The sequence below is a fragment of the Felis catus genome, chromosome X, assembly GCF_018350175.1.
Source record: "Felis catus isolate Fca126 chromosome X, F.catus_Fca126_mat1.0, whole genome shotgun sequence".
Lineage (NCBI taxonomy): Eukaryota > Metazoa > Chordata > Mammalia > Carnivora > Felidae > Felis > Felis catus.
In genome coordinates this window covers 71,401,937-71,429,014 of record NC_058386.1, presented here as the reverse complement: position 1 = coordinate 71,429,014, position 27,078 = coordinate 71,401,937, and the positions used below count along the sequence as shown (strand labels likewise).

At 35.6% G+C, this 27,078-nt stretch overlaps 1 protein-coding gene across 3 annotated transcripts in view; it reads left to right on the top strand.

Annotated features, from left to right (window-relative positions):
- Window positions 1-27,078, top strand: part of CHM (CHM Rab escort protein) — a 265,730-nt gene that overhangs the window by 34,707 nt on the left and 203,945 nt on the right. For all 3 annotated transcript variants that reach the window (XM_045051291.1, XM_004000686.5, XM_019824049.2), the window contains exon 3: window positions 24,185-24,257. In XM_045051291.1, coding sequence (XP_044907226.1) covers window positions 24,185-24,257 — 73 coding nt within the window. The remainder of the gene's footprint in view (window positions 1-24,184; window positions 24,258-27,078) is intronic.

The window sequence follows — 27,078 nt, the reverse complement described above, 5'->3', positions numbered from 1 at the left end:
GTTTGTTTCACCCAAAATATGTGAAATATATAAAATACAAGGTTTACAGTTTACTCTTCAAAGTAGTGATGTTTTCTTTGAGAATTAACCAAATGTAGCATAATTTTTTTCACGAGTGATTTTGTTTTTTAAATGATAAATAATTAATCCAAGAGACTGGGAAATCTCACACTTGCTTTTTTTCATATATAAGCGTGAGGCTGTATACAACCTGTATGTTCTATTTATTTTGGGTTTCATATTTTCTTTGTTTTTGAAGTATATTTCACATACAACATCATCTTAGTTTCCAGTGTATGACATAATGATTGGACCACTTTCATACATTGGAAAATATCACCACAATAAGCCTAGTTACCATCTGTGACCAAAGTTAAAACATTGTATTTTTTTGTGATAGGAATTTTTAAGATTTATTTTCTTAGTCTTTCAAATTTGCAATATGGCATTATTCAGTATAGTCACCATGCTGTACGTTACATCCTCATGACTTACTTTGTAATTGGAAGTTTGTGCCTCTTGGTCCCCTTAACTTATTTTGTATATACCCCCCCCAACCTGCACCCCTCAGCAACCAATAATCTGTTCTCTGTATCTATAACATTGGTTTTGTTTTGTTTTTCTTTTATAGATTCAATCCACATTTAAGTGAAATCATATGGTGTTTGCCTTTCTCTGACTTACTTCACTTAGCATAATACCCTAAGGTTCTATCGATGTTGTCTCAAATGGCAAGATTTCATTTTTTTTTTTATGGCTGAGTAGTATTCCTGTGTGTGTGTGTGTGTGTGTGTGTGTGTGTGTGTGTGTGTATGTATGTATAATCCTTTATCCATTCATCTATCAGTTTATACTTAGGTTTTTTTTTCTCCATATCTTGGCTATTGTAAATAATGCTACAGTGAACATAGGGGTGCATATAAATTTTTGAATTAGTGTTTTCTTTGGATAAATACCCATAAGTAGAATTACTGGATCATATAGTGGTTCTGTTTTTAATATTTTGAGGAAACTCCATACTGTTCCCCCTAGAGGCTGTACCAATTTACATTCCCCCCAACAGTGCATGAGGATTCCCTATTCTCATCTTTACCAACACTTATTTCTTGATTTAAAAATTTTTTTTTAATTAAAAAATTTTAATTCTGATATAGCTAACAATGTTATTAGTTTCAAGTGTACAGTATAGTGATTCAACAATTCTCTGTATCACTCAGTTCTCATTAAGATAATTGTATTCTTCATCCCCTTCACCTATTTCACCCAACACCCCACTCACCTCCCCTCTGGTGTTTATTCTTTATATTTAATAGTCTGTTTTTTTATTTGTCTCTCTTTCCTTTGTTCATTTGTTTTGTTTCTTAAATTACACATATAAGTGAAAACATGGTATTTTTCTTTCTCTGTCTGATTTCATATAGCATTATATTCTCTAGATCCATCCATGTTGTTGCAAATGGCAAGATTTCATTCTTTTTTTGGTGGCTAATATTTCTGCGTGTATGTGTGTGTGTGTATGTGTGTGTGCGTGTGTGGGTGTGTATTCTTTATCCATTTGTATATCTATGGTCACTTGGGCTGCTTCCATAATTTAGCTATTGTAAATAATGCTGCAGTAAACATAAGGGTGCATATATCTTTTTGAATTGGTGTTTTCATATTATTTGGGCAAATATCCACTAGTGGAATTCCTGATTATATGGTAATTCTCTTTTAATTTTTTGTGAAACTTCCATACTATTTTCCACAGTGGTTGCACTGTTTCCATTCAAACCAGCAGTGCACAAGGGTTCCTTTGTCTCTACATCCTTGTCATACTTGTTTCTTGTGTTTTTGATTTTAGTGATTCTGACAGATGGGAGGTGATAAATCATTGTAGTTTTGATTTGCAATTCACTGATGATGAATGATGTTGAGCATCTTTTCATATGTCTGTTGGTCATCTGAATGTCCTCTTTGGAGAGATGTCTGCTCATGTTTTCTGACCATTTTTTAATTGGGTTAATTGTGTTTTTTTGGAGTTGAATTGCATAAGTTCTTTCTATATTTTGGATACTAACCCTTTATCAGATATGTTATTTGCAAATATCTTCTGCCAGTCCATAGATTCCTTTTAGTTTTATTGATTTTTTTCCTTTGCTGTGCATAAGCTTTTTGTTTTGATGTAGTCCTAATAGTTTATTTTTGCTTTTGTTTCCTTTGCCTGAGAAGACATATCTAGAAAGATGTTGCTACAACTGATGTCAGAGAAATTACTGCCTGAGCTCTTTCATAGGATTTTTATGGTTTCTGGCTTCCCATTTATGTCTTTAATCCATTTTGAATTTATTTTTGTGTATAATGTAAGAAAATGGTCCAGTTTCATTTTTTGCATGTAGCTATCCTGTTTTCCCAACACCATTTGTTGAAGAGACTGTCTTTTTCCCATTCAATATTCTTTCCTGCTTTGTTGAAGATAATTAACCATATAATCATGAGTTTATTTCTGGGCTCTATTTTCTTCCATTGATCTATGTGTCTATTATTGTGCCAGTACCATACCATTTTGATCACTACAGCTTTCAGTGTGTCTTGAAACTGGGATTGTGATACCACCAGTTTTGTTCTTTTTGAAGATTGCTTTCGCTATTCAGAGTCTTTTGTGATTCCATATAAATTTTAGGATTGCTTGGTCTAGTTCTGTGAAAGAAGCTGTTGGTGTTTTGATAGGGATTGCATTAAATGTGTAGATTGCTTTGGGTAGTATGGACATTTTAATTTTTTTTTTCAATGTTTATTTATTTTTGGGACAGAGAGAGACAGAGCATGAACGGGGGAGGGGCAGAGAGAGAGGGAGACACAGAATCGGAAACAGGCTCCAGGCTCCGAGCCATCAGCCCAGAGCCTGACGCGGGGCTTGAACTCACGGACCGTGAGATCGTGACCTGGCTGAAGTCGGACGCTTAACCGACTGCGCCACCCAGGCGCCCCTAGTATGGACATTTTAATGATTATTTGTTCTTCTAGTCCATGCTCATGGAATATCTTCCCATTTGTTTCTTTCCTCAATGTTTTATGGTTTTTAGAGTACAGGTCTTTTACCTCCTTGGTTAAGTTTATTCCTAGATATTTTATTATTTAAAAAATTTTTTTTAAATGTTTATTTATTTTTGACAGAGAGAGACACAGAACATGAGTGGGGGAGGGGCAGAGAGAGAGGGAGACACAGAATCCGAAGCAGGCTCCAGGCTCTGAGCTGTCAGCACAGAGCCCGTCGTGGGGCTGGAACTCACAGACCGCAAGATCATGACATGAGCCGAAGTCGGATGCTCAACCAACTGAGCTACCCAGGCGCCCCAGTATTTTATTATTTTTGGTGAAAGTGTAAATGGGATTGTTTTTTAATTTCTCTTTCTGCTTTTTCATTATTAGTGTACAATATCAATTGGATCTTTGTATCTTGTGATCTTACTGGATTCATTTATTCTAGTAGTTTTTTGGTGGAGTATAGTATTACGTCATTGACAAAGAGTGAAAGTTTTACTTCTTCCTTATCAATTTGGATGCCTTGTATTTATTTTTGTTGTCTAATTGCTGTGGCTAGGACTTCCAGTACTACGTTAAATAAATGTGGTGAGCGTGTACATCCTTGTCTTGTTCCTGATCTTAGGGGGAAAGCTCTGTTTTTTCCCCACTGAGGATAATGTCAGCTGTGGGCCTTTTCACATAAGGCTTTTATTATGTTGAGGTATGTTCCTTCTAAACCTACTTTGATGAGGGTTTTCATTGTGAATGTAAGTTGTACTTTGTCAGATGCTTTTTCTGCATCTGTTGAAATGATTGTATGTATGGTTTTTATTGCTGCTCTTGTTGATGTGTTGTATCATGTTGATTGTTTTGTAATTATTTTTTTCTTTTGAGATTTTTATTTTATTCATCTTTTAAAACTTTTATTTTTTATTTTTTCAATGTTTGTTTATTTATTTTTGAGAGACCAAGAGAGAGTGTGAGCAGGGGAGTGGCAGACAGAGAGGGAGACACAGAATCTGAAGCAGGCTCCAGGCTCTGAGCTGATAGCACAGAGCCTCATGTGGGGCTCGAACTCATGAACCACAAGATCATGACCCAAGCCGAAGTCAGATGCTTAACCAACTGAGACATCCAGGCGCCCCTCTTTTATTAATCTTTTGTAGCTATCTTGCTCAATACCAAATTAGTCAATTTATGTGTAGCACTATTAAGTTGTCTCAAAGTGTTCAACCTAGTTTTCATAGAATTAACATTATTTCTGCTCATAATTCACATAACATAATTACATAATTAAGAATTAGGTACAAACAAAACTGATGATTCATAGGACAGAAGTCATTTGGAGACAAAGGAGTTGTCAGAAGTCTGCTAGCCCCCATTGTCTAGCACATCGTGGCAGGCAAATACTGTATAGAAGGAGTAGGAAGTGCCAGTAATCTTCTTCAATGGATCTTCAGTTAAGAAGTCAATTAAGTGATCTTCTACTTGGACCTAAAATGTTAACAATGGTAATTTCTAGTATAAGTAATTTTATTTTATATATAAAATGGATTATTTGTGGAATTGTATCTATTAATTTTGCTTAGATGATAATGCATGAATTGAACAAATTTATTTTATCCCAATAATGTTCAGATCCTATAAACTTGTTCTTATTCTTCAAAACTTATTTGTATATTTGTCAGTGAATTTATTTAAAATGAGAAAAATATCAGTGACTGACTACTCTTGTTCTGTATGTAAATTATTCTCTACTTTGGATCAGAAATACTGCCAGACTAGAGATTACTTGGAAAAGAGTCAGGAATGTTGACTCAGAGTTCATCTAGACTGCAATGAAACCTGCTCTACCTCAGATTTTTATTGATCAAATTGCTCATTTCTGGCAGACCCAATTCTCTCCTTTCTTTGTCCAGTGATAAATAAACATTGACATTCATACTAAGTCTCCTTTTCTAGATTAAGTGAAAAAAGTACCATTTTTTTAATTCCAGTATATTCAACATATAGTGTTATATTGGTTTCCGGTATACAATATAATGATTCAATAATTCTATACCTTATTCAGTGCTCATCACATGATAAGTGTACTCTTAATCCCCTTCACCTGTTTCATCCATCCCCCATCTCACCCTCCCTCTGGTAACTGAATGATTTTTTTAATGTATTGTTGTATTTGTTTTAGTAATATTTTCTTGATGATATTGGCATCTATATTCCTCAGAGTTATTAGCCTATAGTTACCTTTTTTTGTGGTGTTTTTATCTGGTTTTGGCTTCAGGATAATGCTGGCCTCATAAAATGAATTTGGAAACTTTCCTTCTTGTATGTTTGGGATAGTTTGAGAAGAGTAGGTATTAAATCTTTAAATGTTTGGTAGAATTTGCCTGTGAAGCCGTCTAATCTTGGACTTTTGTTGGGTATAGGAGTTTTTTTGATAACTGATTCAATTTCTTTGCTGGTAATCTGTTCAAATTTTCTATTTCTTCCTGATTCAGTTTTGGAAGATTACATGTTTCTACATATTTATCCTTCTTCTAGGTTGACCAATGTGTTGGCATATAATTTTTCATAATATTCTCTTATAATTCTCTTAGTATTTCTCTGGTGTTGTTTATTTCTGTTCTTTCATTTCTGATTTTGTTTATTTTAGTCTTCCCTTTTTTTGATGAATCTAGGTAAATGTTTATCAATTTTGTGAGCTTTGCACAGAACTAGCTCCTGCTTTCATTGATGTGTTCTATTGTATTTTTAGTTTATGTTTTATTTATTTCTGCTCTGATGTTTCTTATTTCCTTCCTTCTTCTGGTTTTGGGTTTTGTTTGTTCTTTTTCCAGCTCCTTTAAGTGTAAAGTTAGGTTGTTATTTGAGATTTTGCTTGCTTCCTGAGGGAGGCTTGTACTGCTATAAACTTCCCTCTAGAACAACTTTTGCTGCTTCCCAATGAGTTTAGATTGTTATGTTTTCATTTGTCTCTATTTTTTTTATTTCTTCTTTGGTTTCTTGGTTGATGCATTCATTGTGTAGTAGTATGTTATTTAACCTCCATGTATTTGTGCTCTTTCCAGATTTTTTTAAATGTTGTTTTAGCCACTGAGTTTATTGTAATTTATTATGGCAACTACAGAATTTGACATCAGTATTTATTTTTTTGGGGTCACCTGTGCTTTCATTTATTTATTTACTTTTTTAAATTTAAGTCCAAGTTAGTTGAGATACAGTGCAATAATTATTTCAGGAGTAGAGTTTAGTGATTCATCACTTGCATATAATAGCTGGTGCTCATCCCAACAAGTGCTCTCCTTAGTGCCCATCGCCCATTTAGCCCATCCCCAGACCCAGCACCCCTCCAGCTACCCTCAGTTTGTTTTCTGTATTTAAGAGTCTCATTGTTTGTCTCCCTCCCTGTTTTTCTCTTATTTTTGCTTCCTTTCATCTATGTTCATCTGTTTTGTTTCTTCATTTCCACTTATGAGTGAAATTATATGATATTTGTCTTTCTCTGACTTATTTCACTCAACATAATACACTCTCATTCCATTCACATTGTTGCAAATGGCGAGATTTCATTCTTTTTGATTGCTGAGTAATATTCCATTGTGTGTGTGTGTGTGTGTGTGTGTGTGTGTGTGTGTGTGTGTGAGTGTGAGTGTATACATCTTTATCCATTCCAAGATTTTTTTCTTGTGGCTGATTTCTGTTATTATATTGTAGTCAGAAAAGATGCATGGTATGATTGATTTTTGTTTCCGAATTTGTTGAAAATACATGGTCTGTTCTAGAGAATCTTTCATGTGAACTTGCAAAGAATGTGTTCTGGTGTTTTAGGATTGTTCTGAATATATCTGTTAGATCCATCTGGTACAGTGTGTTATTCAAAGCTACTCTTTCCCTTTTGATTTTTTATTTGGATTATCTGTCCATTGATGTAAATGGAGTGTTAAAGTACCCTACTATTAATTAATTAATTCCTTTATGTTTGTTGTTAGCTGATTTACATATTTGGGTGCTATCATGTTGGGTGCATGAATATTTGCATGTGATTTTTATATTTTCTTGGTGGATTGTTTCCTTTGTGATTATATATATAGTGTCATATATATAGTGTCCTTTTTTGTCTCTTGTTCTGTTTTGTCTGAGAGAACTACTGCTAGCCCAGCTGTTTTTCCACATCTATTTGCATGATAAATGCATCTCTATCCCTTCACTGTCTATCTGAATGTGTCACTTGATCTGAAATGAGTCTCTTGTAGGGAGCATAAAGATGGGTTTTATTATTTTTTTTAATCCATTTTGGTAACCTGTGGCTTTTGATTGGGGTGTTTGGTCCTTTTACATTCAATATAATTATTGATAGATAAGTGTTTATTGCTATTTTCTTACTCATTTTATGGTCGTTTTTGTAGTTCTTCTCTGTTCCATTCTTCCTTTGCTGTCTTCTGTCATGGTTAGTTGGCTTTCTTTAGTAATATACTTGGATTCCTTTTTATTTTTACATATCTATTGCTGGTGTTTTGAGGTTACCATTCTGTTTGTATGTAACATCTTATGCATATAGCAGTCTGTATTAAGTTAATGATTGCTTAAGGTTGAGCTCAGTCTTTACTCCTTTACCCCCTAATGTTTTAGGTATATGATGTCATACTTTACATCCTTTTTTTTTTGTGTGTGTGTGTGTATGTGCATTTCTTGACTGATTTTTCTAGGGATACTTAATTTTATTGCTTTTCTTCTTCCTATTTTCTTACTCCTGCTTATGGTTGGTCTTTTCCACTCAGAGTCTCCTGTAATATTTCCTTTTGGACTGGTTTAGCAGTCATAAATTCCTTTGACTTTTGCTTGTCTGGGAAACTATCTCTGTTTCTATTATGAGTGATAGCCTTGCTGGATAGAGTATATCTTGGCTGTGGGTTTTTTCTTTCAATACCTTGAACGTATCATGCCACTCTTTTAAGGCTTGCCACGTTTCTGCTGAAGAAAATCATCAGATAGTGTTATGGAATTTCCCTTATGTGTAACTGGTTTCTTTTGTTGCTTTGAAAATTATCACTACTTTTTGCCAGTTTAATTACTGTATGTCTTGGTGTGGACCTCCCTGAGTTGATTTTCTTGGGGAACCTTTATGCCTTCTTGATCTGGATTTCCATTTCTCCAGATTCAGGAAGTTTTCAGCTATTGTTTTTTTCAAATAAATTTTCTGCCGCCTGTTTCTCTCTTCTCCTTCTCAGATCCCTATAATGTAAATGTTATTATATTTGATGATATTGCTGAGTTCCAAAATGTATTTTCATTTATAATTATTATTTTTTTGTCTCTCCTGTTCACTTCAAATACTTTCCATTACTCTGTTCTCCAGGTAGCTGATCCCTTGTTCTGGTTTCTCTTGTCTGCTATTTATTCCCTCTAGTGCATTTTTAATTTTAGTTATTGAGTTCTTTATCTCTGATGGGTTCTGTTTTATGTTTTCTATCCCTTTGTTAAGGGTCTCACTGAGATCCTCCAGTGTTTTCTCAAGTCTAGTCCATATCTTTATGACCATTATGTTAAATTCTTTACCAAACGTATTATCTCTGTTTTGTTTAGCTTTCTTTGCTGGGATTTTGTCCTGTTCTCTCTCTCCTCATTTTGTATAATTCTCTGTGTCTATTTCTGTGTGTTAGGAAAGTCAGCTATGACTCCTTCTCTTGAAAGTAGTGGCCTTATCTAGAAGAGGTCCTGTAGTGCTCTGCAGTATAATGTTCCCTGTTTAACAGAACCTGACACTTCAGGAGTATCTGCTATGTGTGTTGCATGTGCCATACTGTTGTGGCTGAGTTGCTTTTCCATTCAGTCCAGTCATCTCTGATGGGTCTCTTTGCCTATTGTGTTGGTTTGCTCCTTGTGTTGTTAGTTGGCCAGTCTTGGGCCCCCTTGGGCTTGAGTTGAGTCAGACCAGGCATTTGCCAGAGATCCAGTAGTAGTACCAAAATGCTGGGTAGATTCCTTGTGTTGTCCCCTGAGAAGCTTTCATTGGTGGTCAGGGCCTGCAGTCAGACCCTGCAGTCAGACCAGTTTTCTGCCCCCTGCCCACCATGGGGGCTGTCCTCAGAGTGTTGTGTGTGATTATTTTCCCCTCTTCCCAGGATACAAGTCACTTTAGAGTTGTGCTGGTCCCTGTAGGGGATGCTCACACCTTCTCCATGCTTGTGGCCCTGCTTTGGATGGGCTCTGTTCAAGGACATATTGCAGGGGGAATGTCTGCAGGAGAACACAGGGGCGGGGCTTGCTGTTTGCTGGTTAGCAGGTGTAGGGACTGTGCTTGTTCCTATAATTGTTCATGTGTCTAGGCTGGGAGGTAGCGGAGGGAAAGGGTGCCTGCCAGCTCCTTTGTTCCTGGAGAAGTCTCCCAGCAATCCTTGCCCATTCAGCACAGGCTCTGAAATTAGTAAATAAATCTCCTTCCCATATACCCTAGGTGTTTTTCAAACTGCTGTTTCTGCACTGTATCTTCACAGGGCTACTTGTTGTGCTGTCTCTTTAAGGGCAGGGACCTAGTTTCCTATAGCCCTCATGGCTCTCCTAGAACCAAGCCTGCTGATTTTTAAAGTTCCTGATGTGAAGCCATGCTGATTGCAAAATTATGCCCTTCTGGTTTTCAAAGCCAAGTGTTATGGGGATTCATCTTCCCCATGGGAGCTCCCTGTTGCCACCGGCGCAACAAACAGCGAGATCAGGGTCCTGAGGGTAGGGGAATGTAAGAAAGAAAAGAAGAGAAGAGAAGCCAGTTTGGGAACAGGAGGGTCCCCTGGGCTGATGGCCCAAGTGACGGCTTTATTGTTGCTGTACACAATCTTTTATATCAAGACTCTTATGGATCAGGTCATTCTAAGAATAAACAGGTTTCACGTGATTGCTGCCAGCCAAAACATTTAGTTCTGTGTACCTTGTGAACTTTCTAAACGGGTCACAACAAGACCTTGTTGATAGATTGCTAGCAAAACACAGTTCCCATGTTTGTTCCTATTTGACCCAGGGTAGAAAGGGGGGTAACATTACTGCCAACACCCACAGACCACAGGCTTCAGGAATTAGATTTCTCAGCCTTGAGAAGGCTTTTGGTATGCCTTTGCAAGTGGGGGAATGGGAGGGGGAACCACCGGGTTGGCTGAGTCAACAGGGAGCCGTTGCTCGACCCGGTCTCAGCCTGGCACTGGGGTCCGGCCTCCCACAGTTCCCCATGCCTGGGGAGCCCTGGTGTGAGGGTCTGTTTCTCTCCCCCTTTTACCCTCTCCTTCTCCTTCCTCCCTAGGACAGTCCAGGGGTTCCTTTAGCTCTGGACCACTTCTCTGCCCTTCTTACCCATTCCAATGTGGACTATTCTTCTCTACATTTTTCTGAAGAAAGTCTTGTTCTGTCAGGTCTTCAAGTCATTTTCTGGGTTTTACAACAATGTGGGTGTTATCTGTGGGATGAGGTAGCCTAGGATCTTCCTGCTTTGCCATTTTCTCCAAAAGTTCCTCTTGGATTTTTGATAATAGCCATTCTGACAGGTATGAGGTGGTATCTCATAGTGGTTGTGATTTGCATTTCCCTAATGATTAATGATATTGAGCTTCTTTTCATGTGCCTGTTGGTCATCTGTGTGTCTTTGGGAAAATGTCTATTTAGGTATTCTGCTCAGTTTTAATTGGGTTATTTGTTATTTTTGTGTTGAGTTCTTTTTATTTAAAAAAAAAATTAAATGTTTTTATTTATTTTTGAGACAGAGAGAGACAGAGCATGAGCAGGGGAGGGGCAGAGAGAGAGGGAGACAACAGAATCCAAAGCAGGCTCCAGGCTCCAAGCTGTCAGCATAGAGTCCGACGCGGGGCTCGAACTCACGGACTGTGAGATCATGATCTGAGTTGAAGTCTGAGGCCCAACTGACTGAGCCACCCTGGCGCCCCAAGTTGTTCTTTTTATATTTTGGGTCTTCTCCCCTTATTATCATTTGTAAATATCTTCTCTTTCAATAGATTACTTTTTATTTTGTTGATGATTTACTTCACTGTGTGTAAGCTTTTTCATTTAATGTAGACCCATTTGTTTATTTATTTTAGTTAAAATTTTTTTTTAATGTTTATTTTTGGAAGAGAGAGAGAGAAAGAGAGCGCATGCACATGCACACGCATGCACGTGCACACGCATGCGCGAGTTGGGGAGGGGCAGAGAGAGGAAGACACGGAAACAGACTCCAGGCTCTGAGCTGTCAGCACAGAGCCTGATGCAGGGCTCAAACTCAAGGATGGTGAGATCAAGACCTGAGCCAAAGTCAAACGCTGGACTGACTGAGCCACATAGGAGCAACTGTTTATTTTTGCTTTTGTTGCCAACACCTTTGGAGTCTGATCTAAAAAAATATTGCCAAGACTGAAATCAAAGAAATTACCATCTACATTTTTTTCTAGGTTTATTGTTTATGGTCTTACATTCAAGTCTTTAATCGACTTTGAGTTAATTTTTGTGTATGGTGTAAGATAGTGTTCTGGTGTCATTATTTTTCATGTGGCTGTCCAGTTTTCCCAGCACCATTTTTTGAACAGGCTGTCCTTTCCCCATTGTGTATTCTTGCCTCCTTTATTGTAAGTGAACTGACCATGTATGAATGGGTTTATTTCTGGGCTTTCTCTTCTGTTCCATTGATTGTGTGCCTGTTTTTATGCCAATATGATACTGTTTTGATTACAGTAGCTTTTTCATATTGTTCAAAATTGGGGAGTGTGATCCCTCCAGCTTTGTTTTTTTTCCCTCAAGCTTGCTTTAGCTATTCAGGGTCTTTTGTGGTTCCATACAAGTTTTAGGATTGTTTGTTCTGGTTCTGTGAAAATGCCATTTGAATTTTGATAGAGATTTCACTGAATTTGTAGATGGCTTTGAGTTAATTCTTCCAATTCATGAGCATGGAATATCTTTGTGTCTTCTTCAGTTTCTTTAATCAATGTCTTCTGGTTTTCTGTGTACAGATTTTTCACCTCCTTGGTTTAATTTATTCTTTTTTGATGTGATTGTCAATGGGATTGTTTTCTTGAGGTTGTTTTGATAGTTTGTTAGTATATAAAAGTGCAACATATTTTTGTTTATTTTGTATTCTGCACCTTACTGACTTCTTTTATTAGCATTAAAAGTTCTTTTGTGGAGTCTTTAGGATTTTCTTTATATAATATCATGTCATGTGTAAATAGTGACAGTTTTCCTTCTTCCTTTCCAATTTATATGCTATATTTTTCTTGCCTAATTCCTCTGTCTAGGACTTCAGTACTGTGTAGAATAAAAGATGCAATAGTGAACATCCCTGTCTTGTTCTTGATGTTAAAGGAAAAGCTTTTAGGTTTTCATTCTTGAGTATGATTTTCACTGTGAGCTTGTCAAATAAGGCCTTTGTTGTTTTGAGGTACACTCGGTATATATCCAGTGTGTTGGAAGTTTTGTAATCATAAATGGATATTGAATTTCATCAAATAATTTTTCTACATCTATTGAGATGATCATACTTTTATGGTTCATACTGTTAATACTGTGTATCACTTTGATTTGTGGAGTTGAACCATCCTTCCATTTCTAGAATAAGTCCCACTTGATCATGGTGTATTACCCTTTTAACATATTGTTGAATTTGGTTTGCTGATATTTAGTTGAGGATTTTTGTATCTATGTTCATCAGGAATATTGGGACATATATATATATTTTTTTACTTTTGTAATATACTTGACTGGTTTTGGTGTAAGCATAAGTGTAACTCTAAAATGAATTTGGAAGCTTTCCTCCTATTCAATTTTTTCAGAGAATTTGAGAAGGATAGGTATTAAATCTTTTTTGAATGTTGGTATGATTCATCTGTGAAGTCATTTGGTCTTGGGCTTTTGTTTATTGGGAGTTTTTTTTTGATTCAGTCTCTTTATTAGTAATTGGTGTATTCAGATTTTCTATTTCTTTATGATTCAGTTTTGGAAGACTAATTTTCTAGGAATTTATCCATTTCTTCTAGGTTATCCAATATGTTAATTTTTATAGTAGTTTCATATATGTAGTGGCATATAATTTTTAATAGTAGTTTCTTATTATCCTTTTTATTTCTACGTTATCTAGTTTTAACTTCTTTCATTCCTGATTTTATTTGAGCCCTCTATTTTTTCTTAATCTTGATAAAAGTTTGTCAATTTTATATATCTTTTTGAAGAACCTGCTCTTAGTGTCATTGATCTTTTCTCTTTTTTTAGTCTCTATTTCATTTATATCTGCTCTGATCTTTATTATTTCCTTCCTTCTACCAGCTTTGGGGCTTTGTTCTTTTTTTCCTAGTTCCTTTATTTGCAACATTAAATTGTTAATTTGAAATTTTTCTTTTTCCTTGATGTTGGCCTGTGTCACTGTAAATTTTTTCTTAAAACCACTTTTGCTGCATCTCCTAGATCTTCCTACATTGTATTTCCATTTTCATTTGTCTCAACGTATTCTTTTTTAAGGATTTTATTTTTTAAGTAAACTTTGCACCCATTGTGGGGCTCGAACCTACAACCCTGAGATCAAGAGTCACATGCTCCACCAATTGCGCCAACCAGGCATCCCATGTCTGAATGTATTTTTGACTTCCTCATTGACCCATTATTTGTTCAGTGGTATGTTGTTTAATATCCTCACATTCATGATTTTTTTCTCAGTTTTCTTATTGTAATTGATTTCTAGTTTCATATCACTGTAGCCAGAAAAGAAGTTTGATATAATTTCAGTCTTCTGGAATTTATTGAGGCTTGTTTTGTGGCTTAACATGTGAACTGTTTTGGAGAACGTTCCACATGCAGTTGTGAAGAATGCATATTCTGCTGGTTTGGGAATGAATGTCTGTATATGTCAACTAAGTCCACCTGGTCTAACATGTCAGTCAAGGTCAGTGTTTCCTTCTTGATTTTCTTTGTGAATTCATTGATGTATGTGGGGTGTTAGTCCCTCATTATTATTGTGTTGCTGTCTTTTTTTCCCTTTTGGTCTGCTAATATTTGCTTTATATATTTTGGTGCTTGTATGTTGGGTACATATATAATTACAAATGTTATATCTTCTTGCTGGATTGACACTTTTATCATTATGTAGTATCCCTCTGTCTTTTATTATTATGTTCTTTGTTTTAAAGTCTATTTTGTGTGATTTAAGTATAGCTATAGCAGCTTTTTGTTTCCATTTGCATGGAATATACTTTATCACTTCACTATCAGTCTTTGTGTGTCCTTCCTTGTAAAGTGAATCTCTTGTAGGCAGCGTATAGATGGTCTTATGTTTTTATCCATTCAGCTACTCTGTATCTTTTGTTAGGAGAATTTAGTCCATTTGCCTTTAAAGTAATTATTGATTAGTATGCAGTTATTGCATACTAGTAGGTACATATTGAGAAGGACTGGACTTGTGAGACTCCTCTCTATTGTGTGCCCTAGCACCAGGGTAGGGTTTTTGGCAAGATTGTGTCTTTGCTTCTCCTACCATCTGGGTGTGGTTTTTTTATTCTTCATTGTGGAGAAGCACCTCATCTAGTTTTCACATATATTTCAGAGGGAAATGATCCATATGTAGGTTTGGTGTGTCCTTGGGAAGAGATTAATGAAGGATCTCATGTTACTGCCTTGCAGAAATCCTCTACCTTCTATTATTTAGATAAAGAAAAGAGTGGTCTCCTATAGGGGTGAGAAAATGTATATGAAGCATCAAAGAATCAAGTGTTGCCCTAGTTTTCTCCTTTCAATATTGTCCAACATTAAAGAGATTTCATGATATCCATGGCACTAATTTATGAGTGAAAGTAATTTTAATTTGCTTAACCCAATCTAGTGTTCAACATATTTTATGTTATTAAAGATAACATGATATAATAGCTATTATTTATGAAATGTTTGCTTAGTACTGTGTTAAATAGTTTGCAAATACTAAGTTATTTAATTCTTTTTTAAAAATGTTTAGTTTTGAGAGAGAGAGAAAGAGAGAGGCAGAGCGTGAATGGGGGAGGGGCAGGGAGAGAGGGAGACACAGAATCTGAAACAGTCTCCAGGCTCTGAGCTGTCAGCACAGAGCCCGTCATAGGGCTCGAACTCATAGATCATGAGATCATGACCTGAGCTGAAGTTGGATGCTTAACCGACTGAGCCACCCAGGTATCCCAAGTTATGTCTTATTACATTTCTGTAAAAGTAGTATATTTTTTTCCTCTTTTGCAGATGAGGAAGCAAATTAAGAGAATTGAAATAACTTGTCCAGTGTCACATATCTGTTAGGGGAAGAACCAGGATTCAAACCCAGGTCCATTTGATAGCAAAGCCTGTGCTCTTTTACTAAGAGAAGCTGTAGGGTTGGAAAACAGACACAAATACTAGACTTCATGGTCAAGAGACCTGATTCAAGTCATGACTGTCACTGATTAGTTATGTGATTTAAGTTGTTTTCCTCAACTGTAAAATGTGGCTAGTTCACACAAGAGTCACTGCAAGGGTCCAGTAGGATACATGTAAACAGTTGAAGTATGGCTGGTGAGGTGTGACAATAAAATGCAGCAGGTTTCCTAAAAGGCTTTTCCTTTGGAATCATTGTGAATATGTTCAGCCTTGATTTTGGAGGGAAGTGTAGGAAAAAATCCTTGGAATGAATTCACAAATTTTTATGGATTTGAAACAAATGCCATTTTATCTTCAGATCACTGATGTCCTTTTTTAAAAATTAAAAAAAAATGTTTACTTATTTTTGAGAGAGAGAGAGAGAGACAGAGTGTGAGTGGGAGAGAGACAGAGAGGGAGACACAGAATCTGAAGCAGGCTCCAGGTTTCGAGCTGTCAGCACAGAGCCCAACACGGGGTTGGAACTCATGAACTGTGAGATCATGACCTGAGCCGAAGTTGGATGCTTAACCGACTAAGCCACCCAGTTGTCCCTAGGTTACTAAAATCCTAATAACAGAAGCTTAATTTGTAAATGACAATTCTTAAATAGGGAGAATTTTTTTTCCCATAGAGTTCCAAAAGATGCTAGGTTGATTGAGACAGTTATTTGCAGAAATTTTGATAAACCAGCCCCTTTCTAGATATTACTAATTTTAACTTGTTTTATTCAGTGGGTTTGGATTAGGATACATTTCACACAAATTAGAAATCTACATGCAAAGGTAATTGATTGTACATACACATTTTTTCATTGCCTGTCTCCCTCCCTCCCTTCAGCCTCCTCCACTTGAGCAATTTCTTTAATATTCACCCTCTTTTGAAAAGAAAACATAAGAAAAATAGTTTTCTCTTATATTTTCTATTCTCATTTTTGTTTGTTTTTAACTTTGAAATGACAACTATCCCTACCTCCTTGGGGGTTTGAAGAATATCAATCAGCTTTACAGCTAGAAGAAGAATAATCACAGATTCGTCCTATAATTTCCTTTTTTCCCCATTAATGAAACAGTTTGATTAGCTTTTCCATGACATAAGAAGGGTTAAATTTTAGGATCTGTGATTAGTCTCAAGTAGTGGAGAGGAAATTAGCAGTCCTCAGTCCTTGTCAGTTGTGTCCTCATTCTTGTCTATCTCTCTTCCTTCTTAGATTTGTCTGTAAACCTAGCTATGCCTCGCTGGCACTAAACTCTGGTAGTTGCTAGTGAAAGGACATTGGAGACTCCTGTCAATGTGTTTTCCTGTATCCACACTTTGCAAGGAGAGGAGGAGGAGGATTACATACAAACCTATGTGCTAGGCACTGCTTTAAGTGCTTTCGTTCCTATTTTACAGATAAAGAAACTGAGGCTTTAAAGTTAAGGTTATTGGCTGAGGTCATGCAGCTAGTAACACGCACAGTGGGATTTGAACCAAGCTTCGTCTGATCCGAAAGCCTTGATTAATAGCACTGCATCAGTTCTCTTAGTTAACAGTTATTACCATGTATTAAGGGTTCCAAGATGACCAAACTAATGTCTAGCTCTAAAGTTGCTCCTAGTGAAGTCAGAGGAAACATTCATGTAGTTCTAATTACAGGACAGTATAACAGAGGTCTTACATAGAAGTATATGCAGAGCTGGGGGCGCCTGGGTGGCGCAGTCGGTTAAGCGTCCGACTTCAGCCAGGTCACGATCTCGCGGTCCGTGAGTTCGAGCCCCGCGTCGGGCTCTGGGCTGATGGCTCAGAGCCTGGAGCCTGTTTCCGATTCTGTGTCTCCCTCTCTCTCTGCCCCTCGCCGTTCATGCTCTGTCTCTCTCTGTCCCAAAAATAAATAAACGTTGAAAAAAAAATTAAAAAAAAAAAAAAGAAGTATATGCAGAGCTATGGAAGCACAGAGATTGTTTTTTTCTGGCTATAGACCTGCAAGCCTCACAGAAGATGATATTGGATTTGAGTAGTTCTGACTGGTTTGACTAATTTCATCATTAGTTTTGTGATGCTGTAGTATTTTGTGCATAGGGAGTGGCATTAATAAAAGCAGAGACTTGCAGGCACTTGACTCACTCAGGCAATGCTGAGTGGTTGGGGGTGATGTATTGGATGCGTGGCAGAGAAGGGCGATTTCCAGAGATATGGGTGGAGAGTGAAGTTGGAAGTTTTGAAGGGTCCTGTAGTGATGCTAAGGATTTCAGATTTGACTCTAGAGGCATTAGTGAGCCATTAAACATCTTTAAGCCAGGGAGTGTGGAAATGTAATCTGCCAAGACCTGATCATATGGCTGTAATGTAGAGGTTAGATTGGAAGGAGAAGACACTAAAAACAAGGAAAACTTTGAGGCCACTAATGAATATATAAGATAAAAGATAGGGTCTGAAATAAGTCAGCAGTGGTAGGGATGGCAAAGATAGAAGGGTTTTGAGAAATGAATTAGAATTGACACAGTGAGGAAGGAATGATGAGTGAATTCAAGATTTTTTAGCATAGGCAGTTGTAAGAATGGTATTGGTATTTAATGAAATGGGGAAACTGAGAGGTGAAACCAAATTGGGGATGGGTAAACAATAATAAAATTTTTTGACTTGTAGAGATTAATCAGAGATATTTAATGAATGGACTTGTCCAATAAGCTGATGACTCATCTGTATTTTCAGCTCCAAAATAGCTGTGAGTCTGGAGCCCACCAATCTGTTCAGATTGCAGATACCAATTTGTAAGTCATCAGCGGAGAAGTGATAATTGAGTCAGTAGGAATACATGAGATCACAGAGGAAAACAGGAATTGAGGGCAACCTTTTTACATTTACCTACTCATCTATCTGCTTCGGTTGTCTACAAGTGGATTTGAATGGGTGGACTAGTGTCAATGACTAATAATTCTCAACATAGGAAGGTCTCCGTCCAGCTCTCATTACTGGGGACTCAGCCTGGTATTTCATTCTAGGAGACTGATGTGACTGCCAAAGCAACTTAATGTAGCCTCATGAGACGCTTTTAAAACCAAATAAGGGCCTGGTCTTACTCTCTAACATTAGATTTGCATAAACTACCAAGGAGGCCCACCTTCCTTGATCTTGGAATGAACATATGGTGAAAGGAGCTTGTTTTCTTGTGTGTCAGGTATGTGGAGCTTTTAGTAAATGAGAATTTATGTAGAGAGTAAATTCAGTATATTCTCTAGTCTATTCTATTATTTGTCAACCAGGAAGGTAGAAACATGTCATGATTTTTTATACTATTACAATCAAATTTAAATGGGATAAATTCCCTTTTAATATGCATTGTATTTTGTAGTCTTTATAGCTGGCAAATCAATACTAGTAGACATAACACACTGTTATTTTTCTACTCTTATCTTATACAGAAAGATATTTGCACACATTAAAGTTGAGAAATGCAATAAAATTGGTTGTATTTTAGGTCCTGGAAATGAATAGTCCCTCCAGCTCTGGCACTAGAGTAGATGTAGTCATGAAATTATTTTCCCATTTTTGTTATCCAGATGAATTAGAGAAGCAAAAATTAGACTTAATTCCATGTAATGTCTGTAAACAGATCTCATTGCCTTTACTTACAGTAAGTCAGATCCCAGGATTTGTATTATATGCTTATGTTTATAATTTTAAATATTCCAATTTTGTAGATTATAGAAGACAATATTTATAGTGGAAAGAGTATAGATTTGGGGGCCTGATATGCCCTGGGCTTAAATCCAGGCCATTTCTTAGCTGAGTGAGTTAAACAAGATACTCAACTTCTTGGTTGTTTTTTTCTAATTTTACGATAGTGATAATTATAGCACCAATCTCTCAGGATTCTTGTGAACATTAAGTGATAGTGACTAGAAAATGACAAGCTCCATAATACATATTATTCTATTTTTCTCCTTTCCCTTAACATGAATTAAGGCAGCATTTCTCAAAATATGTTTGTTGAACCCTAATCCCTCTAAATGATTTTTCAAAAAAAAAAAAAAAAAACTCATATATCAACTAATTTTTTCCCTCTTGGTGAGAACAGACATTAACCAATTTACCAACCATTTAACAGTACCAAGAAGCTCTATCTTAAATCATTTTTTTTTTTTTTTGTAGTTTAATTTTTTAGAACCCAGCATTTTCCAACTTTATTTTGTCATTGTATCATTTTATTTTCTTGGAACACCTATTAATAGATTATGTTATTAATGGGGTACATTTTGGAAAAGGTGAATTTAGTAATCAGGTCCAGGTGCTATTTTTTTTTATGTTTGAGTATAGTTGACACACAATGTTACATTAGTTTCAGGTATACAACTTAGTGATTTGACAAGTTTATACATTATGCTATGTATTTCCCAAGTATGTGATATCTAAGTATTTGGCTTCATTGAACCACAGGTACATTATAATATCCTGTGGAGTAAATAATGCTACCCAGTTTAGAATTTTGGGATTATGTTGCAATGGATAGGATTAGGCTTTAGGAGAACTGAGTTTTTTTTTTTTTTTTAATTTTTTTGTAATATTTATTTCTTTTTGAGAGAGAGAGAGAGAGAGAGAGAGAGAGAGAGAGAGAGAGAGAGAGAAAGAAAGAGAGAAAGAGAGCACGAGCAGGGAAGGGGCAGAGAGAGAGGGAGACGCAGAATCCGAAGCAGGCTCCACAGAGTCCAACGCGGGGCTCGAACTCATTAACTATGAGATCATGACCTAAGCGAAAGTTGGAGGCTTAACCGACTGAGTCACCCAGGCACCCCTAGGAGAAATGAGTTTTAATTACATTTCTGCCAATGGTAGCTGTGTAGCCCTAAGCTAGTGACTGAATGTCTACATAGACAAGTCTTAGTATCCTTATCTGTAAAATGATACCTTATCTGCCTCACAAGATTGTTGGAAAAACCCATGAAAAAATAGTTGTGAAAATAATTTTGAAAATTAAAAATGCTGTCTGTGGAAGGGGTGGTATTACTAACAAGGAAATGGAATTATAGGAACAGTGAATATAGAATAGGGGAGACCTAGAGGTTGATCTGTGCTGCTTCCCTTTTCAACTCCTGTATTTTTAATAATTAAAACAATTTGTAGGTGAATGTGCCTGAATGTCTGTAGCTCTGTCTATTGTCAATGTCTTGTACTTGCTTACAGAAGGCATTTCCCACTATGGGATGTAGTTTAGCATCATGTCACTATGGGTGTTACTGAATATTCAATACTGAGTTATAATTATCATGCACAATGGAAAAGAAGATTCTTAGGATTTAATAGGCTCTAATAATTTATTACAGTTTTGAGATGTGGAAAGGTTGAAAAATTGTACCGTGAGCATATTGTTACTACCTAGATTCTGCCATTAAATTTTTTGCTGTATTTGCTTTATTACATAACCACCCATGTATTCATTTTTCTCTCTATTATTTCATCTTATTCTTTGTATGTTGTACACAATCTAGTACCTTCACTCTGGAACACATCAGCATGCATATTATTAACTAGAGTTCAGTATTTATTTATGGTTCTTTTTTCAGGATAAAATTACATGCAATGAAATGCACAGATCTTACGTGTACCATTTAATAATGGGAAATGCATACATTTGTGTAATAACTACCATCCTAATTGAGATAAATAATGTCATTACTCTAGAAAGTTCTCTCATGTCCTATCCAAGTCAAGTCCTGCCCTTACTCCCACTCTGAAAGGCAATCTCTCTTGGGATATTTTTTACTATAGATTAATGTGTTCTAGGATGTCATATCATTGGAATCATGAAGAATGTACTCTTTTTGGGTAAAAGCTTTTTTTCAGTTAGCATACCTTTTGAAATTCATCTGTGTTGTTACCAGTAGTTTATTCATTTTCATTGATGAATAGTATCAATCCTGTAGATACACCTCAGCTTACTTATCCATTCTCCTACTGGTGGGTATTTGAATTCCCACCAGTTTGGAGCTCTTGAGTAATAAAGCTACTATGAAAAAAGCTTGTACAAGTATTTTGTGAACACACACTTTTCTGGTTTGTAAATACCTAGGAATGTAATTACTGGGTCATAGTGTAGATATGTGTTTAGTTTTTTCAGAGACTGCCAAGCAGTTTTGCAGTGTTTGTACCATTTTACATTCCCACCAAAATGTATGAGCATTCTGGCTCATTGGTGAATACACCAATATCTGGTATCGTCAGCCTTTTTAATTTTAACTGTTCTGGTGGATGTGTAGTGGTATCCCATTATGTTCATTTTTAATGCTTGTTTTAATGTGTACTTCTCTCCCATCCAAGTACTAACCTGGCCTGACCCTGCTCAGCTTCTGAGATCACATGAAATCAGGCACATTCAGGGTAGTATGGCCATAGACTAATGTGTACTTGTTTAATGACTAATGATGTTGAGTACCTTTTTATGTGCTCATGAGCCACATCTATCGTCCTTTGTGAAATGTCTGTTCAAACCCTTTGCCCATTTTAAAATTTGAATATTTGTCATATTATTAAGTTGAAGGAAATCTTTACATATCCTAGATTACCAGTCCTTTGTCAGATGTGTTTTAGGAATATTTTCAACTAGTTTGTGCCTAACCCATTCAGTTTTTAAAAATGTTTTTTTAATTAATTTATTTGTTTATTTTTTCATTCATTTGTTTATTTATTTAGCCAGGGAGGGGCAGAGAGAGAGAGAGAGGGAGGGAGAGAATCCCAAGCAGGCTCCACAATGTCAGTGCAGAGCTGGATTTGGGGCTCAATCTCATGAACCATGAGATCATGACCTGAGCCGGAATCAAGAGTCAGACACTCAGCCAGCTGAGCCACTCTAGCATCCCGGAGCATCTTATTTATGACCTTGTGGTGATTTAAAAGAAATCTAAATATCTCAACAAGAAATAAAGACAGTTGTGGTTTTTTTTTAAACACCCAGGATATTTTCTAGTTTTGTTGAATGTTATATTTAGAGGATGGGAAGGGATGGTGGAAGTATATTATTCTCAGACAAGGGGAAAGAGAGTATACATTTCTTTTGGAAAGACCACTAATTCTAATACCCCCTCTCTCTTTACTCTTCCCTCTTCTCTATACTGGCTGTTGCCCACCTTCTCCTTCTGCCGTTCTCTCTGACCCAACGGATTACAGTTTCCAGGTTTCCTGATTCCAGTATGTTAATAAGGGTGGCCATCTAGAATTGTTACTATAGCTGAAATTCTATCTAAATTTTAAAGCCCACTAAAGATTCTTTTTTTTTTAATGTTTATTTATTTTTGAGAGATACAGAGTGTGAGTAGGGGAGGGACAGAGAGAGGGAGACACAGAATCTGAGGCAGGCTCCAGGCTCCTAGCTGTCAGCACACAGCCTGACGTGGGGCTCAAACTCAGGGACCATGAGATCATGAACTGAGCAGAAGTTGGATGCTTAACTGACTGAGCCACCCAGGTGTCCCAAAGCCCACTAGAGATTCTGGATGGTGTATGAATTTGCATTATCTCTGAAAGAACTATCGTATTATAAGTAAAGTACTGATCTGTATTACTAGATACGCTTTCATAGATGTTTGATTTAACCATTTTCTGTGTTAGAGCAAAAAAGTGATTAGTGGTAAAATACTTGAACCTAAAGTCTGACTGTTCTGAAGGCCTATGTCAACATTTAGTTGAGGAGAAAATACATCAGAATATTGAGGAAATCTCCAGTAGCATTATGGATGAGTAATTTTGGATATTACATTAAAGGTTTTAGTTGTTGTTTCATATTAAAAAGAGCTTTTATAGATTTTTATTTTGTTAGAGAAAGATTCAGAGAAGCAAAATTGAAATAAAAGACAAAACAAAACCAAGAATGTGTCCCACCCCACAACCAGAGTGGATATTGTAGGTGGGACTAAGTGTACTTTGGGTCTCATCATACAAAGAATCAGTAAACACGAAGAGTTTTTCAAGAACTGGGAAGCCTAGTATGTAGTTCAGAATTAAAGAGTTCTTTCTGGTTGCTACACTGGTAACCTTCCTTCCTATTGGTTCCTTCCTACTTAAGGAAGTTAATCAAATGTCCAATGTCTGCAAGGTTTACCTGATCTTAATTAGAAGACTTCTGGGTTCTCTAAAACAGAATGACAATCTTCAAAGGACTGTGGAATGAAGAATTAATAGTTCACCCAGTTATCAATGGGAATACTGTTCTTACTTTACTTATCACAGAAGTCTTGATGTGAATAACTGTGTCCAGGATCTACTTTTATTTTTGGCCCTGAAGGCTGAGAATAACACAGGACCACTAGATCTAGAGTAGCCAATTGTGTGTGTGTGTGTGTGTGTGTGTGTGTGTGTGTGTGTGTGTGTGTGTGTTGGCATGGGTTATGGGTTTGGTAGTGGTGGTGACAGTGGACATTTAATTGTTTATAGAAAACTTAGCAGTTTTTTCCACTGGCTTTCCTTGAGATCTACCAAGGTTTTTCTCCCTAGCCAGTTTTTTAAAACCAAGGAGTCAAATTTGTTCATGTTCCCTGCTCAATGCCCATATTAAGCTGTTCACAATCCCTGATCAGTGGCATTTGATCAGTGGAGAAATCTCTGAGGAGGCCAAAGAGATTTTTTAACTCCTTATACAATGAAAAGTTACCTTTGGGATCTGAGAGGCCCACTTGTATTTCAGCCTGGTATTTCAAACATCCCAATTAGGTTTTGAACTCTGAGGTAGCAATATTGAAATGATTTGAAGGGTTCAGGGTGGTTTGCTGATGGAATTCAATGACTTGATTTTTTATACCCTTTTCTTTACTCTTATTTTTTCTTGTTACAGAAGAAGCTACTATGGAGGAAACTGGGCCAGTTTTAGCTTTTCAGGACTATTGTCCTGGCTAAAGGAATACCAGGTAAACTTAGTTGATTTTTAATCTACTATGTTGTATTTTGTATCACACAATAACCCTACATTGAAGAAAACCCTAAGCTTCTGTACAATAGACTGATGCCACATTTTTATTTATTTAACAAAAATTATGCAGTCTTTTTAGCTAATATTCTTCCAATGCCTTCAAAATATAGTTATCACTTTTTAAATATACAGTACATAGATAAGTTGGCAGAAGAGTACATCATATATATGTGATACCATTTTTCTCATTATATGCCCAAATATAAGACAAGATTTTTTTCTCTAAAATAGTCTTTCAGAAAAATATTCCAGTTGTTCATAAAGTCTCACATATTACTAGTTGTTCTTTCAGTCAGTATATGTTGAAAAAAAAACCAACTATTTGGGGAAGATGCATTAATTTTAAATGATCTGTGTCATTGGTGGTTTTACATATTTATAGAAGTCATCTGACAGAATCAGTAAAAACAAAAAGCAAGGAAAGAAGTTTAATGTATATTTAGTAGTTTTTATTCTAAGGTAGGATCTTGCTACTACAAATGTTGGATATCATTGTAAAGAAGTTTTTGTAGAGGACATTTACAGCATAGTAATATGGGAGTTGGTTATGTCATGGAGTTTACTGAATTGTATGACAGATTTAAAAAGCTATCCTAATTTTATGTGAACAGTACATGTGGCTTGAAATGAATTTCCTACTGAGAGTAATTCCATCATACATGGAATCAGAAACTGCTGTATCTCAAAAGAATTTAGACAGTTGGGAAAGGTGGAAGATATATCCTAGAAAGTTGTGTTCGGTTAGCTAAAAATCATATAGCTAAGACTTATTAAGCACTTAACATGTGCCAAGCACCGCACTACGCATTGTAGTTGTACTGATTAATTTATGATACAACACTTAAAAAGTGCTTCTGGTGATGACAAAGACACTGATGTTGAAGATGCAGTGAAGATTCAGTTTGAATAATATCATTGCATGAAATAAGAGTTTGGAGAAACAACCGATATTTTTAAAGTAATATTGCATGTAATACAAACTGTATAAATCAAGAAAGTAAATGTTACAAGTAGACATTTAACTGTTTTATTTTTGTGCCTTAAATATTCATATATTTGTGTTGATCAGAAACCCTATTTTGAACCTTATTCTTATTAGGAAGTATGTACAAATGTGGGTCATCTTATTTAGTATATTTAGCAATAATAGTACTTCCATGAAAAAAATTTAGTCTAGATGCTCACAACAAAGACAACAAAAGTACCTCAGTTGTCTGAATGGAAAATATCTAGTGAGTGAAGGGAATTTTATAAAATGAGTTTTGCTAATAGGTTAGATTTATTAAAATAAAAATATTTTTGTAGACATTTCTTTTATTTTGGTGCTCAGCATCTTGACTCTCTCACCATATCCTTTCCTTCTTTGCTCTTTGTCTCCTGCTCCACTGTCTTTTCTTCAGACTGGTAACCCCTATGTCTACACATTCAGAGTTCTATGTTTTACCTCCTCTCTACCTATATTGGGATTTTAACACTAATAATAACAGTTATAATAAAAAATGTCTACCCTACTTTTCTTCAGTTTAAAATGTTAAATTCAGGACAGAAATATCTTTTAAGATAATTATTATCCTACTTTATGAAATCTGTTAAGTTTAGAAATTTTCTGAGTTGAATTTACTTCAAGGATATTATAGTTATATTTCACTACTAGTTCTTTGAGAATATATAAAAAATTTTATATATATAAATTATATATATATAAATATATATATTTATATATATAAATATATATATAATTTATATATAATATATAATTTATATATATATATTTATATATATATTTATATATATTTATATATATATATAATATATAATATAATATATATATAATTTATATATAATATATATATATAATTTATATATAATTTATATATAAATATATATATTTATATATATATAAATATATATATAATTTATATATATAAATATATATATATAATTTATATATATATAAATATATTAAAATATATAAAAAAATTTCTCTGACAAGATATGTGCCAAATAGTTTAAAATTTTAAACAGGTTAAAAATTGATTCTTGACATTTGGAAAAGGCATATCTTGACATTTCCAAAAATCTCCTGTATTCAAATATTGCTGTACATACAATTTAGGTCCATAAAATGTAGTTAGGAATTATTGAAAATTTGTAGGGCCACTTCCAACCATTACAATTTACATACATTATTATACATTATTGTTTCTATTGTCTTTATGAATATAAAATATTTAGAGGGGGGCCTGGGTGGCCCAGTTGGTTAAGCATCCGACTCCTGCTCAGGTCCCAATCTCACATTTCGTGGGTTTGAGCCTCTGTGAGATATTAGCTCAGAGCCTGGAGCTTGCTTCAGATTTTGTGTCTCTCTCTCTCTGCCCCTCCCCCATTCATGCTCAGTCTCTCTGTCTCTTTCTCTCTCTCTCTCTCTCTCAAAAAAATGAATAAAAATTTAAAAAAAGTTAAAAATGTATTTAGAGTCACTTATTATACAGATCTTAGGTATAGTGAGCTGAATACTTTTCAAAAATACTTTTGCATATAATCAAAATTTGACATGACTAGTGACTAACCTTCAAAGACCTAAAAGTAAGTAGAATGAAGTAATTGTGAGCCTGCTGTTTGGACAACAAAATGCAAAAACTTTATTATTAACAAGTAAAATGTACAACAGACACACTTGATTTTCAGCAGATAGAGGGTTAGTTGTTCTAGTTCTTAAACAATGTCAAAACAGGCACATCCAATGTCCAATGACTGCA